Below are 15,444 nucleotides of genomic sequence, written 5' to 3' on the forward strand. Positions count from 1 at the left end.
ACTGCCAGGACTTACTAGAGGTCTTACTGAACAGAGAGATGTTTACGAAAGGCTCAACTGTAAGACATGCGATCCGTTCACCCTCCCAAGCACTTTTACCTCTATCTTCACGTTAATTTGGGACACCAGAAGACTACACCATACAGTCTTCTCATGCCTTGAGAAGTGTGAACTCTGAATTTACCTTCATAGTTTGTTTGCAGCTTTTATCAAAGGGGGATCTGAGACAACGCCAACCATGAAAACGCCATGAAAACGCCAGCCATGAAAACGTCAACGCTGCGTTTGCACTAAAATTACTGTGGAGGACAGTGTCCTATATACAGCTCATTTCTCCTCTACAAAGTGGGACACTTTATGCTTGTGTTTTAGACTTCAGTTCTGATCGAAACTTTGTTTTCAACACTTTGGTATGTTACCTCATGCCTGAAAATGAGAATCACTCAATTGCTCTTGTTAACCTGAGAACTCAAAGCCAAATTTGAATTTCAGTTAAAATATTCATGTTGAAAAGTATTCATTCATGACCTTTATTCATGGTAAAGTATTCATCATTAGGATAATATTTATTCATTCTAGTTTTCTTTGGTCCTGATTTCCAAATTTTGCTTATATGTCATTTCATTATATAATTGCTGGTTCATTGTTGCTTTTATAAGTGGCTACAAATGCTTTGTGGAAAGAGTCATAATAGGTATATGTTTAAATACTACAATTAAGATGTAGAAATGTACATATGCATCTGAATATGTGTTAGCAATCCTACCGTTTACTTCTTGGTCATCTTGTGGCTCCTCCATGCAGTAAACCTGGAATGAGTCGATGACATCTTCTTTGTTCATGCTCCAGTAAACTGCAATTGTTGTACTAGTGGCAGAATTGGGTTCCTGAGGTTCTAATCTAGGAGGCTGTGGAACTGGAATATAAGCAAGATTTATTATAACTAATGCTGTTTTATTGATTTCTTTTCTTTTTGCAAAAGTCACCTGTGCTTATTGATAATAATACAAACAATATAGAAGTACATGGAGGAAAAATGCGAGGCCTATCTTGTTCTCAACAGCCCCCCAACCCCAAGGATTTCCCTTAGAAGCAACCACTGTTATTATAGTTGTGTGTAACTCTCTCCAAAATGTCTTCTCTGCACGCATACATATACACTATGATACACATAGGAAAAAAAAAATGGATCTCCCAATGGGATCACTTGATAATATTCTTCTGCAGTCCTATACTTTGAGAGTAATAAACTTATACTAGTTAGAGGATGTACCAAATGATTTGGTTTTCCTTCAAAACAAAACCTTGAGTTTGCATTGCTAGTAACCAATATCATATCCTTCTATGTCAATACAGAATCTATATTCAAATAGAGATCGATGAAACCCTTTTTAGCTATAGTTGCTTTATCATCAAGGCTGCAAAAGATTTGCATGAATAAAACATCAAAATACACTTTCTGAAACTACTATCCCATTTTCCCATATCCAACATGACTATACCTACAATTTTTTTTAATTCTTAAAAAATGTAAAAATTACATGAGGGAAAAGCACCCTATTAACTGATTTGAATATCAGGTTTAGATATCTAGTATAAATCCATTGTTCTGCATTTTAAAGGCAACAACATTCTTGAGTATTTTACTAGAGATTTAAAAAGTTTATAATTATGCATATTGAACATTTATGTATATACAATGCCATAAATTAAGCTCCTATGAAATTCTTCTCCAAAATTTTTAACATACAAAAGCATTGAGTATAGTTTACAAATTAGAGGAAAAGGTTATTCCCATAGTGGAACAGATGAACTGTTTTAAAATTTATTTTTGTGGTTATTATTTTCCAGTCAACAATCCTGAGAGATGAGCTTGCTGAATAATATAGGCTAAATTTTATGTGATTACTTTATTAAAAGTCAACAATGAAGGGAAAGAAAACAAAGGTTAGTTCAATAGGAAAGTGGAAATTAAAAGAAATAAATGGTTCTAAATTTAGAGAATGGAACAAAAAGAGACACACTGAAGAGATTCAATACAGAGATAAAGAGCTGAGGAAATACATAGTTATGAAAAATGAGAAGGAAGATAAGAGAATGGGCAAGTTCATGAGCTTCGGAGGGCAGAGGCTGGCCTAAGGTTAAACGCCAGATCCCCTACTTGTAAACTTTGTTACTTCAGCTTCAGTTCCTCCATCTTTAAAACAGGAAAACAACAATAATACTATTTCCTCCCAGGATTGTTGTAAAAAGCAAGATAATGCATATCAAGTGCTTAGCAAAGTACTTGACACATAACCAGTGTTAACATTCAGAAAGAAACACGGCCTTTGCAGGAGCACAGAAAATGGAGGGGAGAGGGCAGGAAGCCCCTGATGATGGAGCTGAAGTAGACACCCTTCATCTGGTAAACACAGAGGGACCACAGACGTAAGACATGCTGGGAGGCTGCATGAGAAGGCAGGAAGCCCACCTGTCAGAGCCCCTCCCCAAGGGCTGATAGTGCTTCAGAGGCTCTTACACTATCCTTGACTTTTCTGTTTGTCTTCCCAGCAGAAAATCAGTGTCACATTCTAAAGGGGTCCACCAGATAAATGTAGTTCAGTAAATTTTCATGTTGCCCTGGTTTATGGAAGAGCCAAGCAGATTGACTATTGTCTATCATCTTTGAAGTAGTGCTAGAGAACTTTTTAAAGAACAAACAATGAAAATGCTCCCTTTTCCTCTATGAATTACACATTGAGCTTTACCTGCTTTTTAAAATGGTAACATCTTTTCAGAAATCTCTATATCAGGTAGCTTAGGAAACTTTAAATTGATAATTGAGCCCCCCTCTCAATCAAAAAATTTTAAGGAATAGGCAGTTGTAGGGAATTAGGCAATGCATGTAGGCTAGAAATAATTTTGTACCTAACCTACTCCTTTAAAAACAATGAAACTAAAACATATTATTTCAAAACAAGAACCACTTTTATTGTTTAAACTATTCTAAAATTTAAAAGGGAGTATGAATATTCCATGTATGTAATACTACGAACAGTGGCTCAATTTACAATTCCTATGCGGCACTAGAACATCAGAGGCTCAGACTTTATACATTATTAACACTATTTACACTTCTAGAGTAAGAAACTTGAGTAAGAGTGATGCCAAAAATGCAAAATGATTTTAAGGCTTCCAGTCATAGGCTAAGGAACTGGGCAAAGGCATCACCCCCATGGATTCCCTCTGCCTGACAGAGCACGCCCATAAAGAGCTGTCATGCTCAATGAGCTAAGCATTAGATCAGCCTGCATTTCAGTACTTGTAGTGGATACAGAGTCCCACGCAACTGAGCTTTCAAGAAAGTCCCCAGGAGAACAGCATTATCTGCAGTAGCCCAAAGGTGAAAGGAACTCAGAAGGGTATCAACAAGTGAATGGATAAGCAAAATGCAGTGTCGACATACAATGGGATTTATCCAGCTTTAATAAGGTAGGACATTTTGACACATGGTACAACAGGGGTAAAATCAGAGGACATGATGCTCAGTGAAATAAGCCAGTCACAAAAGAGACAGGTCCTGCAGAATTCCATTTATATGAGGTACTTAGAGTAGTTAAATCCATAGAGACAGGAAGTAGATGGTGGTTGCCAGAGGCTGGGGCTGTGGGTGGGAGGAATGAGGAACTGTTATTTAACAGATACACAGTTTCAGTTTTGCAAAATGAAAAGAATTCTGGAGCTGGATTAGTGGTAATGGTTGTACAATGGTGGCTTCAGCAGGGTTAAAATGGACAATTTCATTTTACATGATTTTTTTAAAAGTTCTTAGCAGAGTCAAGAAGCCTTGGGGTGTCACGAATCTATGGTTATCCCCCCTTTCACAGCAATACACTCAGCCTCTTTGGTGCAGACCAGTGGATCAAGTGCAGAGACTCTGAAAGCCAAACACCCCCGCCACACACATCCCCAACAGCTGTGTATCTAGAGCAATAAGCGAAACAATTCTCTGTTCCGTCTATCTCCTTACCTGTCAGATGGGAATAACAATAAAACCTGTCTCCTAGAGTTATGAGATTAGAGGGACAGTCCGACCAGACAGTGTCCACCCGGCCCAGCATCACGTAAGCAGGGAAGAGCCGTCAGGGCCGCTCGGTTTCTCACTGTACTCTTTGAAGCAGAGGCGCAATGTGCGGCGTTCGTATCTCAGAGACCAGTGCCCCCCAGCAGCTTGGAACTACTGGGACGGCCACACGTACTGTTTGTGAATGCACCACTGACACTTTGTGACCTCTGCAATGTACAAATGCCCCCTCACTGCCCATCAGATTCAAAAGAATGTCCTTGAGACAGGGTGCTCAGGGCCGGTGCACTGGGATGACCCTCGGGGATGGGATGGGGAGGGAGGTGGGAGCGGGGTTCGGGATGCAGAACACATGTACATCCATGGCTGATTCATGTCACTGTACGGCAAAAACCACTACAATACTGTAAAGTAATTAGCCTCCAATTAAAATAAATAAATTAAAAAAAAAAAAGAATCCCTTAAAAATAAAAGAGCTACTCTGTTGACCAGAATTTCTTGGTTTGCAATCTTGACCCCATTCAAATGCTTCTTAAAGACATGATAAGAAAACACCCCTTTGTTCTGAGACATACCTAAAGAAAATCCATTAGGACAAATAACTGAATTTTTCATTTTATATAGTGTTGGGGGCTGGGGGGGGGGGCTTTTTTGTTTTTCAGTTTTTTTGAAGACACAGTAGATTTTTACTAGTTACTAAATTAAAACTCTCCCAACAGGAATAAAAGTTAATCCTCAATTTGAAAACAGAAATTGTCTTTATGGTTTGCTTTGCAAGATTATAGCATCCTTTAAAGAGGGCGTCTAAGTACATTTTACAGTTAGTGCAACTTGGTTACTTCAATGAAACACAGCAGCTTTGAAAAAAATCTAAATAAATTTCATTGTCTTGTTTGTTAAAATAGCACATTAAAAAATATTTTGAAGAGTCGGCAGGATGCTTTTGACAGCTGAGCAGGAGGAGGCTCCTGGCTACAGAGCATGATGCTGAGCTGTTAGTTCTCTACGTTAATCTGTTTAGTTTGGAAAAAAGGAAAAATAACTCAACTGAAGAGGAGAAAGCCACTCCGAAAGAAAAACCTGTACAACATATATGAAAATATTTGATTTCTCTTTCCTTCTATACCTGGCTGCTGATGTGAAGCAAATAATCTCTAAGAGAGAGAAATCTTCTTTTGAGAAAAAAAGAGAGAAGACCCTTCGATTCCACTGCTCCGTCCTTCCACCTCCTCAGTATTCCAGCACAATCACAAAGCTTCAAATGGAAATGCCGTTTATAACTGAAATGGTATGCTAGTCTCACAGTTTATTTCAGAATCTAGCTTTAAATTCTTACAAGAAAGATTTTTCCTTTTCCAGTTATAATTCCTTAGCTTCAAAAACTTTACAAAACAAACAAGAAATAACTGCCAAATTTCACTGAGGTAATTAATATATCGAAGTTCCTACCAGCCACTTGTTTTAACATCTGGTCACTTCTTGCTGAGCTGTCATCATAATGCTCAAAGAGTGAAAACGCAGCAGGCATTTTCTCTAAAGAAGCAGTGTTCTCCATTGCAGAAAGCAACCTGTTGGGAAAATAATTCTGTATAAGTCAATAAATTATTAACATATACATAATGAAAGCTAAGAACAATTATTCAAAATGAAGCTATTGTTGGTATTTGGTGGTGGTGGTTTTTGTGAGGCATTGTAGCCCAAAAGGCTTTTAAATGTTTCAAAATCTGGGAAGATATGTCTAAAATCTATTCATAGGATTCTTTAGTGCAACTGGTAATATTAGAAACTTCATTCCTATATCCTTAAATTGAACAGATTCCATTGAATTATACAGTCTTAATTTTGCCTCTATAAAGTTAGTTCTAAAAATGATTACACTTGAATGATTGTTTTTATTCCCTAAAGATAAAAAAGGTTCAGAGCCCATCTGGAAAGTCACATACTTTGTGATGTCTTTGCTGTTTTCAACTCTCAATATTATACATCTAGCCATTTAGTCTTTCAAGAAAATACACATATCTGCTAAGTGTCAGGCACTGCTATGGGTCAGCAACAAAGAAGGATAAAGTCTATCTATTCTCGAAAGACTAAATAAGCCACAGTATATAAATTGTTAACTTTTCTTTATATTCAGGACCCTATTAGGAGGGATGCGCTCAGCACTGGCATCCAGGTGAAATATGGACTTAAAAAAAAGGGTTGATTCTGAAGAGGGAAACGGGAAGGAAGGACTGCAGAAGCATTTATCTTTAGCATGAGGGCCTAAACTTTGGTGAGGAGCTCTCCTCTGTGTACCTTACTCAAGAGGACGGAAAGTACCTTCCAGAAATTAAGTCAACCATTAGGAACTCCATGGACTTTGGGGTTTGGGCAGCACACACCCACCTCTAAGCCTTTTCACTTGCTACTGGAACTTTCTTCTCCTAGCCACCTGTGTGGCTCCCACCTCACTTAATTTAGATCTCTATTAGAATGTCAGCCCCTCAGAGAGGCCAGTCCTCTGCTTCTTCTTACTTTGTTGTGCTGTTTGCTCAAACTCATTACAACCTATTTGTTTTTGTCTGTCTACTTCACCTGAGTATAATCTACATGCCAAAAAAGGACTTGTTGGTTTCACTACAGTATCATGTTTCTTGGCACATAGTAGGCTTTCCATAAATATATGTGAATCAGTAAGAGGACAAGGTTTCCTTCGGGTAAGAATATCAGGATCTTAGGTCTGGAAAATTTATCAGTATGAGTGGAAAAAATGATAAAATATAACTGAAATATTTAAAGAGTGCTCACTATGCTTACAAGTGTTAGGGATAATAAAATTCACTATCTTCTGATTTGAGGGAGATGCTCCATTAGGGGCTTCAAAGAGGAGGTAACTTTTGCTGAGTCTTAAAGGATCTTTAGGAGTTTCCTAGGCAACAAAGAGAGTATGAGTGTTGCTGAGAGAACAGCATAAATGAAGGCATGGGGCTATAAAAAAGTAAGACACACTCAAGGGCCACAGGGGACCATGGACCTTGAGAACTGGGAAATGGAGACAATTAGAGATGAACTAGAAAGGTGATTTGTGACTTGACTGGGAAGTCTTTCACGACCACCAAGAGTTTCCATTTTGCCCTTTAAGGCAGGGAGAGTCACAGAAGGTTTTACACAAGGGAATTTTAGAAGACCACCTTGGCATGAGTCTGAGGGAAGATCTCCAGCACCTGGAGAGGTGGTGAAGCCAGTTGGGAGGCCCCAGGATGCTCTAGATGAGGGGAGGCAACGTGAACCTTAATTAAGGCTTTAGGGATGCAGAGGGTGGAAGTGATAGACTCAAAATGAACAAAGAGGGGTTACGCGTGCATATACTAAGCCCTCTCAGGACGTGTCACTGACTACATGGAGGGCTCTTCGCAGCACAGAAGCTGTAGCTATAGATAAAGCATGTAGAATGTTTGAATTTTCCCTTATGCACTGATCTGCTCAAATTTATCAGTGTGTTTAAGGGCAAGCCGGTGTCTTTTTATGAGCAGGTCCTACAAATGGTTGAGACTCTCTTCCATGATTATAACACAAAAGAGCAAAACAGAGAAAAAACATGCGTCCTCTTAACAGAACAGCATTTTCTAAGCAAATGTGTTTTTCAGAGTATGCAAATTTTGAGTCTAAATATGCTTGACAGCATTCTTTAATTTAAGCATTTTTGGTGTTGTGAAAAATCATTTAATATGCAAGCATTGCCTTTAGATATATAATACGATGAGAGGGAGAAAAAGCAGCAAGGGGAAGAAACTAGAAAATTAGCATTTCTCACAGACAGGAACACCAATAACGTTGAGACTTTAAGGTACAAGTTATCATGAGAACCTGAAAGGTTTCATTTCAGTGAAAAAAATCAATCTTCATCACATGTGTGCACATTTAACAAGATTTTCTTTAATTGCTCATATTTCTTCATCAAATCTCGAATTTTGTTATCTTTTTTCTTTACAGAAAAATAATGGTTATCCCAGGTATACTTTCCTTTTGGCAACATGCAGCTTTAGCAAAGATTAACTCATTGCCAATTGGACAATGAGATCAAAATCAATTAAAAAGACACACAGATGAACAAGTTCAAGCACAAAACCAAAGAAATGGTATTTAGAATTAAACGCATGTCAATGCATATTAGCAAGTTAATATTCTAATGTTTAGAAAAGTAAAAAATGTGAAACTAAAAAAAAAATGTGAAACTATAGCATTTTTGAAGGCAAATGCATTTGCAAATTTTCATTCACTAAATTTTCTTGCTGATTAGTATCTTCCACAAGCAGATGAAGTATAATAAATAAGCAAAAATGCCTGTATGCTGTCCAATGCATACAGAATGGCATTCTCAATCCATATACTTTGGTGGGTAAAAATAAACATCAATAATACTTAGAAGAAGTGTGTAATTTTAAAAAAAGAAAACCTGGAGCAAGGCCTGGGTATCAGTTTTCAGACCTGCGCAGTGTGCTTCTGGCTCGTGTGTCAGAACTGGTCTCAGTTCTGGTCCAGAACTGGCCCACTGCTGGATACTCCTGTAGTGGATCTGGGCTGGAGCTCCAGGAAGTACCACACAGGCAATTCAGGCACAGCCAGTCTGTGGCGCCACTGGGCCAGAGGACAGGCTGTTATAAACCAGAGGTTCTCAATCCTGCCTATGCACTGAAATCACCTAGCAAGCTTTAAAAGTGCCCTGGCCACACCCCACAGCAGTTAAGCCAGAATCTCAGGAGGGAAGACTCAGTCATCAGCATTTTTTAAAGCTCCCTGAGTATTTCTATTTATAACAGAGCCACTGTAATAAAACCCTTATTGATTATTGCCAATATTAATATACAAATTGTTTTCTTGAAGCATTTTGGCAATATTCTTTTTTTCCCAGAAGTTGTAAATATAGTCTAATGTAGATAAGAAACATAAATGTTAAGGGGGAAGTTTTAGTTTCATTAAACACTTGTTATCAATTTTTTCATTGTCTATTTCCTTGCCCATATCTTTTTATTCATACTAATTGTGATTAAATTATGGAAGAAATGTTTACATATTGGCAATATTCTGTTGAATAGATTTCCTTAACAGGTAAATAGGATTCATCTGTGTGGTTCTCATCTAAAAAATCAGGTTTCTAACTGAAAACCATTTTTCTATATTTTAACATATCACAAATTCCTGATTTTTCACTTTATGCTATTTTACAATTTGAGACTGAATGAAGCAAACTGAAGATGATATTCACAATTTTAGAAATTTACATTAAAAGGGTAAAATTGATTTAAAAAAACAAAAAAAACATTAGGCTCAGCCTGTAGGAAAGACCTCAAGCCTGTTTATGGGGCAGAAAGGAAAATGAGTCAGATCAGTATGAGCATCTCATTATCAGATGCTCAGAAGATAAACAAAGATTTATTGTTATGTGTTTTTATAAACAACACTTCCTGATTTCTTGCTGAGTGTTTTGCCTTTTAAATGAATGAAGAACTTCTCTTAGATTGAGTGTTAAATACAACAACAAACATGAAACAAAAATCAAGAGAAGATTCATTTAGGTGAGCGGAACAGAAAGAGAAGATAAACGCATGCCTGTCTTTTGAAGAGAAAATGAGAGAACGTTCCATTAAAGATTACATAAGTCATCAAATTGCTCAAGGCAGATATGAATGATCCTTTCAAATACTCATATATAACCAATTAAGTCGAAGCATATACAAAATGTTCTGTACGCAGTGACTGAAAAGATAGCCTAGTCTAGATTAGGTTGGAAATACAGACTACATCTCAAGGAAGCAGTTAAAAATCTACATTATGATAATTGTTATTTAACTAAAGCACATGCAGTTTTCTTTCAAAAGCTTTCATTTAGCTTTTAAAAGCGCTGTAGCTAAAAGTGCAAACCCAGGAGCTCACTAAATGTATGTCTTTTTTAACTGGCAGCTCATTTTCTATAAAGCATCAAAATATTAAAAATAAAGCACACAGTCATGCTGTTCTCGGCCACCACTACATTGAGCCACGCTTTCTATACCTTTCATTGATTTCCTCAAACGACTTACGGAGGAATGAGAGAGACAGAGAGAGAGATTGAGAGAGGGGAAGGGGAGCGGGGAGAGAGAGAGAAACTAGTTAACAACCATAAAGAAAAACCGACCTAGAGCGCTAAGACTGTGTACGTTCTAATAATCATTACACTCCTCAGCTACCTTTGAGGTTGTTTCCTCTGGGGGGCTTCATTCCACGCAGCAAAGGAACTAGTGCTCAGAAGGGGTGGGGAGCGGGGTCTCGGATGGCGGGGGCTTTAGGTCTACTCTCTACCATCAGCAAAGTGGCAACAGTTGCCTCTGCTCTGCTGCTCTCTATTCTTTAACAAATGGATTAGTTTCCAGAACTGAATTCTCTGAAGCAAGAAAAATGACTTAAATGTGTTCAGTGTGTGAGAGAGAGAGAACAAAATGTAATCAGTAGTTATCTCTAGATGATACCTTCTCTGTTCTTTTCTATATTTTCCAAATTTTCTAAACTGGATATATATCACTTTTATAAGTAGGAAAAGCATGCTTTCTTTTTCACAACTTGTTCTTCTAGAGAGAAGAAAATATTCTTATCAAACCCAGGTGAGGTTCTTAGGGAACACAAAGCACTTTATTAATGTTATACTGCACATGAGGTACTTAATTTTAAAATACTAAAGCTTTGCCTTAATTAAGCATAATGCAACTGAATGATTTTCACCCTTCTCTGAGGATGCCACGTCCATCCCACCCAAATTTTCTGCCCGGTTTTGCCTTGCTCCATCTCCAGTCTTCACTAAAGGGCTGGGAGGACAGAGGAGCTTTGACAGCTCATCATAGAAAGGTGCTTTCCTCAGAGTTGACAACTGGGTCTGGAATTGCCCTGGAGGAAAACATTGCCATCACTCCTGGTTAATCCTGGCTCTGAGGAGAACCAGCATTCTACTGCAGGTTTAGGGAATTGGGAGAGCAAAGAGCTGCCTCTGGGCGAAATTGGAGGAGCACCCAAGGGATTCCCTGTGTACAAGGTACTTGTCTGAATTAAGGAATCTGGTCCCCAGGAAGACCCTTGTAAAAAGATTAACATGATACCTAAAAGAGGTGTCATACTATGTCATCCTTTTGCATGCTGAGTGTACCAAAATGTTACTCTCCACTTGCTGAGGCTCAGAGGGCATGGTTGAGAGGTCATTTCAGATTAGGGCATGAAGTGGGGACGGGCACTGCAAGATCAGGCCTGTACCCACAGGCAGCATAGCACAAATAAAGTTTTCAGGCTGCTTTCCCTCCCTCTTAGAAGGCGACCAATCCATTGTGACAGAACGGACAGATGATGCTGTGGGCTGGCTTCCATGCACCCTTTCGCTGGATCTGGGTGTTATGGCTTTAAGGACTGGATGGGCCTCTTCCATGAGCATCTGGCATGCCCTAATAATTTTTAAATGAGAATTATAGAAACTCCCCAGAGAGATATATATGATCTCAGGAAATAGCAAAAGTTGAATTTTAAAAAATAGACTTGGGTCAGACTGGGTTCAAGGTGTCTGGATCTGTTTGAAATGGTGCTTACAGTCAAGAAAACGGTCTCGTCAAGCTCCTCGGCTTCTCTCACGATGGTCTCCAGGGTGTCCTTGGCAGTGTCCATGCTCTGCAGAAAATGGACCATCTGGTCATGCAGGAACTCCATCTTCTTTCTCTTTACTTCCTCAAAGCTCTGGGCTTTCTCATCATATTGTGCTAAAACCTTCTTCATCATTTCCTCATTCTGTTCTTCTAGCCGTTTCTCATTTTTACTACAGTTTTCCTAAAAAAAATAAAAACAAAAAACCAATTCTGAGTGAAAAAAGAAGTACATGTATTTTTTACGAGAAATACTAGCCTTTTAAAGAATTAATCTTGGGCATTCTGGTAAGAGAATCACAGATGATGCACACAATCTGAATTTTCAGCCTATCAACCTCCTTTGCCATAGTTGTCTCTGCAACAGAATTCACTGTAAGAAGGCTATCGAGAAGGATTTAGTTAATGAAACACACACAAAAATATCTGTAGGGAAGTCTTGCCCACCTGCATTCCCACGTGACAAAACCTGGCATCACGATGAATGAAGATCAGGTAGCCAAGACGGTTCGGTGCCATCTTTCCCACTCTACTAAAATCAAGTGTGGAGGAGGGAACAGCGAGGATACTGGACAGGGTGCCACAGTCACAGATGCTCTCCAGGGAAGGGGCACCTTCTGCCAGAGTCAGAGAAACCACACGGCCCATCTGGACAAACTCAGATGCTTAGCTGTCCTGACCAGTGTATGTGACAGTCGCTCAGTCGTGTCCGACTCTTTGCGACCCCATGGACTTAGCCCGCCAGGCTCCTCCATCCACAGGATTTTCCTGACTAGAGGGCTAGTGATAAGGTGATCATATTATTTACTGTCTAAAAGGAACACTTTGGTGGCAGTGGAGGTTGGCCAGCAACAGCACTAAAAATAACCAGCAGGGGCACCCCACTCCAGTACTCTCGCCTGGAAAACCCCATGGACTTAGGAGCCTGGTAGGCTACGGTCCGTGGGGTCGCAAAGAGTCCGACACGACTGAGCGACTTCACTTTCACTTAACTGATTTACAACAGGAGTTAAGCAGACCTTTCACAAGCAAGCTAGAATGAGGAGTGATGGGGAAACTGCACTCCAGCCTCCCACAGAAGCCTGTCAATCCTGACTGATTGGTAAGGATGTAAGGATGTAAGTAAGGATGTAAGTAAGTAAGTAAGGATGTAAGGTAAGTAAGGATGTCTGGGCTGTGTTCATATATCAAAGGAGCGTTCCTATCCCCTTCCTTCATTGCAGAGAGAGCAGGGTCGGCATGAACTCATCAAAGACAGCGGTACCATGAGAGACACTCATCTGTCCTTAGCATGGAACACCAGGCAATGCTTTAGAACATCTCTGCAGAGCCAACCCAGTGAAAGGCAGGATGGTAGAGCAAGTAAGTTCCGATCTTGGCTATCAACTTACTATGACCTTGGGTAATATACTTAACTCTAAATCTCAGTTTCTTATCTATAAAATGGGAGCAACAGTAACTCCCATTTCATATGGTTGCTGTAAGGATCAAACTGGACAAGCATGTACAGCATTTGCCCTATCATAGTTAGTACCCTATTTATATATGTGTATGTGTTTTTAAGGGCACATCATTTATCCTTAGACAGGAAGTAATCTCACTGATAACACAGAGGGAAGATTTAAGGACTACTTTTAATGGAACAAAACCAACAATGGCAAACCACAAATGCACACACAAACCCCAATTCAGGTCATTTTAGCTTTATTTACTTGTGATGTTGTAAGCAAATTGGGATAAAGTAAAAAGGAAAAGGTAACTTACCTCAATGGTATTAAAAAAGGATTCTATCTCACTAACAAAGGCTTCAATCCTCAAGGATTTTTCTTGCAAATCTTCTAGAAAGTCTGCTAATTGAACCTGAAGAAAAGAATGAAGCTATCCTTAGTATATGACATTTGAGAAAAGAACTTCAAGCAGAGAGTTCCAATTTCCTTATAAATTTTGTATATTTGGTAGAGATATACTATATCATGTTCACAAACAAATCAACTTAAATTTTCTTTGCTGCTTCATCTAAATTGACTCTATAGGTAATGTCTGATAAACAATTATGAGGCTTATGAGTGAGAGCAATAAACAGTTTATTTTATCCTGTGCGAGAGGAAGGCCTTCTTGGTCAGCTGGTGAATTCAAAGTATACTTGTTTCAGTAAACTATGAATTGAATTCTTTCTCCTTAGTAAGGCCTGAATTGTTATACATTGTCTTTCTTCTTAGATAGCAGACTTTTCTCTGAACTGGTCCAACATATCTGAGAAACCTCCTCACATTTGCACCAATGGTTTCAGGTGTGCTTGCCTCACATGACCCTGAGAAGTCACCAGGCCTGAAATCTAGCATACCAAACAATGAAAACTATCTACTAAAGAGATCTTAAGATTCTAATGACACTCAACAGTACTTCTTAGTTATAAAGTTAGCTGTAATCTATCCTGCAAAGCAGAGAAGGCAATGGCACCCCACTCCAGTACTCTTGCCTGGAAAATCCCATGGATGGAGCCTGGTAGGCTGCAGTCCATGGGGTAGCTAGGAGTTGGACACGACTGAGCGACTTCACTTTCATGCATTGGAGAAGGAAATGGCAACCCACTCCAGTGTTCTTGCCTGGAGAATCCCAGGGACGGGGGAGACTGGTGGGCTGCCGTCTATGGGGTCGCACAGAGTCGGACATGACTGAAGCGACTTAACAGCAGCAGCAGCATCCTGCAAAGCTTAACAACACAGAATAAAAGAGCTTCCATCTGCCTGATTCACTATCCAAAGAATGATGGAAAGATTACATTGTGGGAAGTCCCTTCAGGATCTGGTTCTCTGCTTCCTGCTCACGCCCCTGCCTCTTCTCCACAGGGCTCCAGGATTCTCTCACCTACGTGCCTTTTTAGAAGGCAATCCCTGTCTCTAGAATGTCCTCCCTGCCCTGATTTGTTAGAAGAACTCTATCCTATTTAGGCTCACCAAAGCTGCACCTTCTCAAGATACCTTCCCCATCTCTCCAGTCCCCCTCCAGCATTTCACTCACTCCCAGAGGGTTTCTCGCTCAGAACACTGCATTCCCGTGATGCTGTTTGATTTTGGGGAGCTACAAGTCCAGGTTCCTTTATTTTTGTTTTTATTCCCTATGATGAGCACGACTCTTAACATGGAATAGGAAGGGAGAGAGAAAGAGGGAAGGAAGAGAGTGATGGAAGAAATAAATGACAGTTAAAAGATAATCCACCAAAACAGGGATGGAGTGGAGGGAGAAGCCAGGACCTGGACAATCTACAAATGCAGCCGTCAGTTCCTGAAAAATCACAGATGGCCACTCACAAGATGCTAGAGAATTCTCAAGTGACAACTTCTTAAATTTATTTTTAATTTTTAAAAAGTGCCAACCAATTCAATCTTCACAGTCCATTTAATGAACGAAGCAAGTCTCTGGCTTAGTCAATTTGTTTTGCACTTTCTGTTCATACTCTTTGGAGAAAGTCCGGAAAAAAATAAAAAGAACTTTAAAATGGTTTTAAAGCAGGAGACATCATATCTCTCTGCTTCTGAAATTTGTTTTAAATTGACAGGATTTAGACAGAATTATTTTTTTAATTTCTAAAACTCACAGAGATAAACAGAACATAATTAAGAAGGCTGAAAAAAAGTCTTCTTTCTGCTGACAGTACCCACTAGTTGTTAGTTAACAAAACCAAGTGTCATCAAAGAACGGGGCATGTTTCACTGGTGCTGATGCATCTGAATGCCTGAGAGT

General features: G+C 39.3%; 1 protein-coding gene across 2 annotated transcripts in view; it reads right to left on the reverse strand.

Moving 5' to 3' along the window:
* The window catches only part of CMYA5 (cardiomyopathy associated 5), a 98,362-nt gene that overhangs the window by 27,379 nt on the left and 55,539 nt on the right, over positions 1–15,444 (reverse strand). The window contains exons 3-7 of one of the 2 annotated variants that reach the window (XM_086323081.1): positions 13,465–13,560; positions 11,651–11,884; positions 10,098–10,120; positions 5,516–5,634; positions 767–916 (exon numbers count right to left, since the gene is read on the reverse strand). In XM_086323081.1, coding sequence (XP_086179207.1) covers positions 767–916; positions 5,516–5,634; positions 10,098–10,120; positions 11,651–11,884; positions 13,465–13,560 — 622 coding nt within the window. The remainder of the gene's footprint in view (positions 1–766; positions 917–5,515; positions 5,635–10,097; positions 10,121–11,650; positions 11,885–13,464; positions 13,561–15,444) is intronic. The other variant, XR_015135474.1, reaches the window with a different exon arrangement.

The sequence above is a fragment of the Bos grunniens genome, chromosome 10 (assembly GCF_055505025.1).
Source record: "Bos grunniens cultivar Pamir isolate PY7600 chromosome 10, Bosgru_T2T1.0, whole genome shotgun sequence".
NCBI classification, from domain to species: domain Eukaryota; kingdom Metazoa; phylum Chordata; class Mammalia; order Artiodactyla; family Bovidae; genus Bos; species Bos grunniens.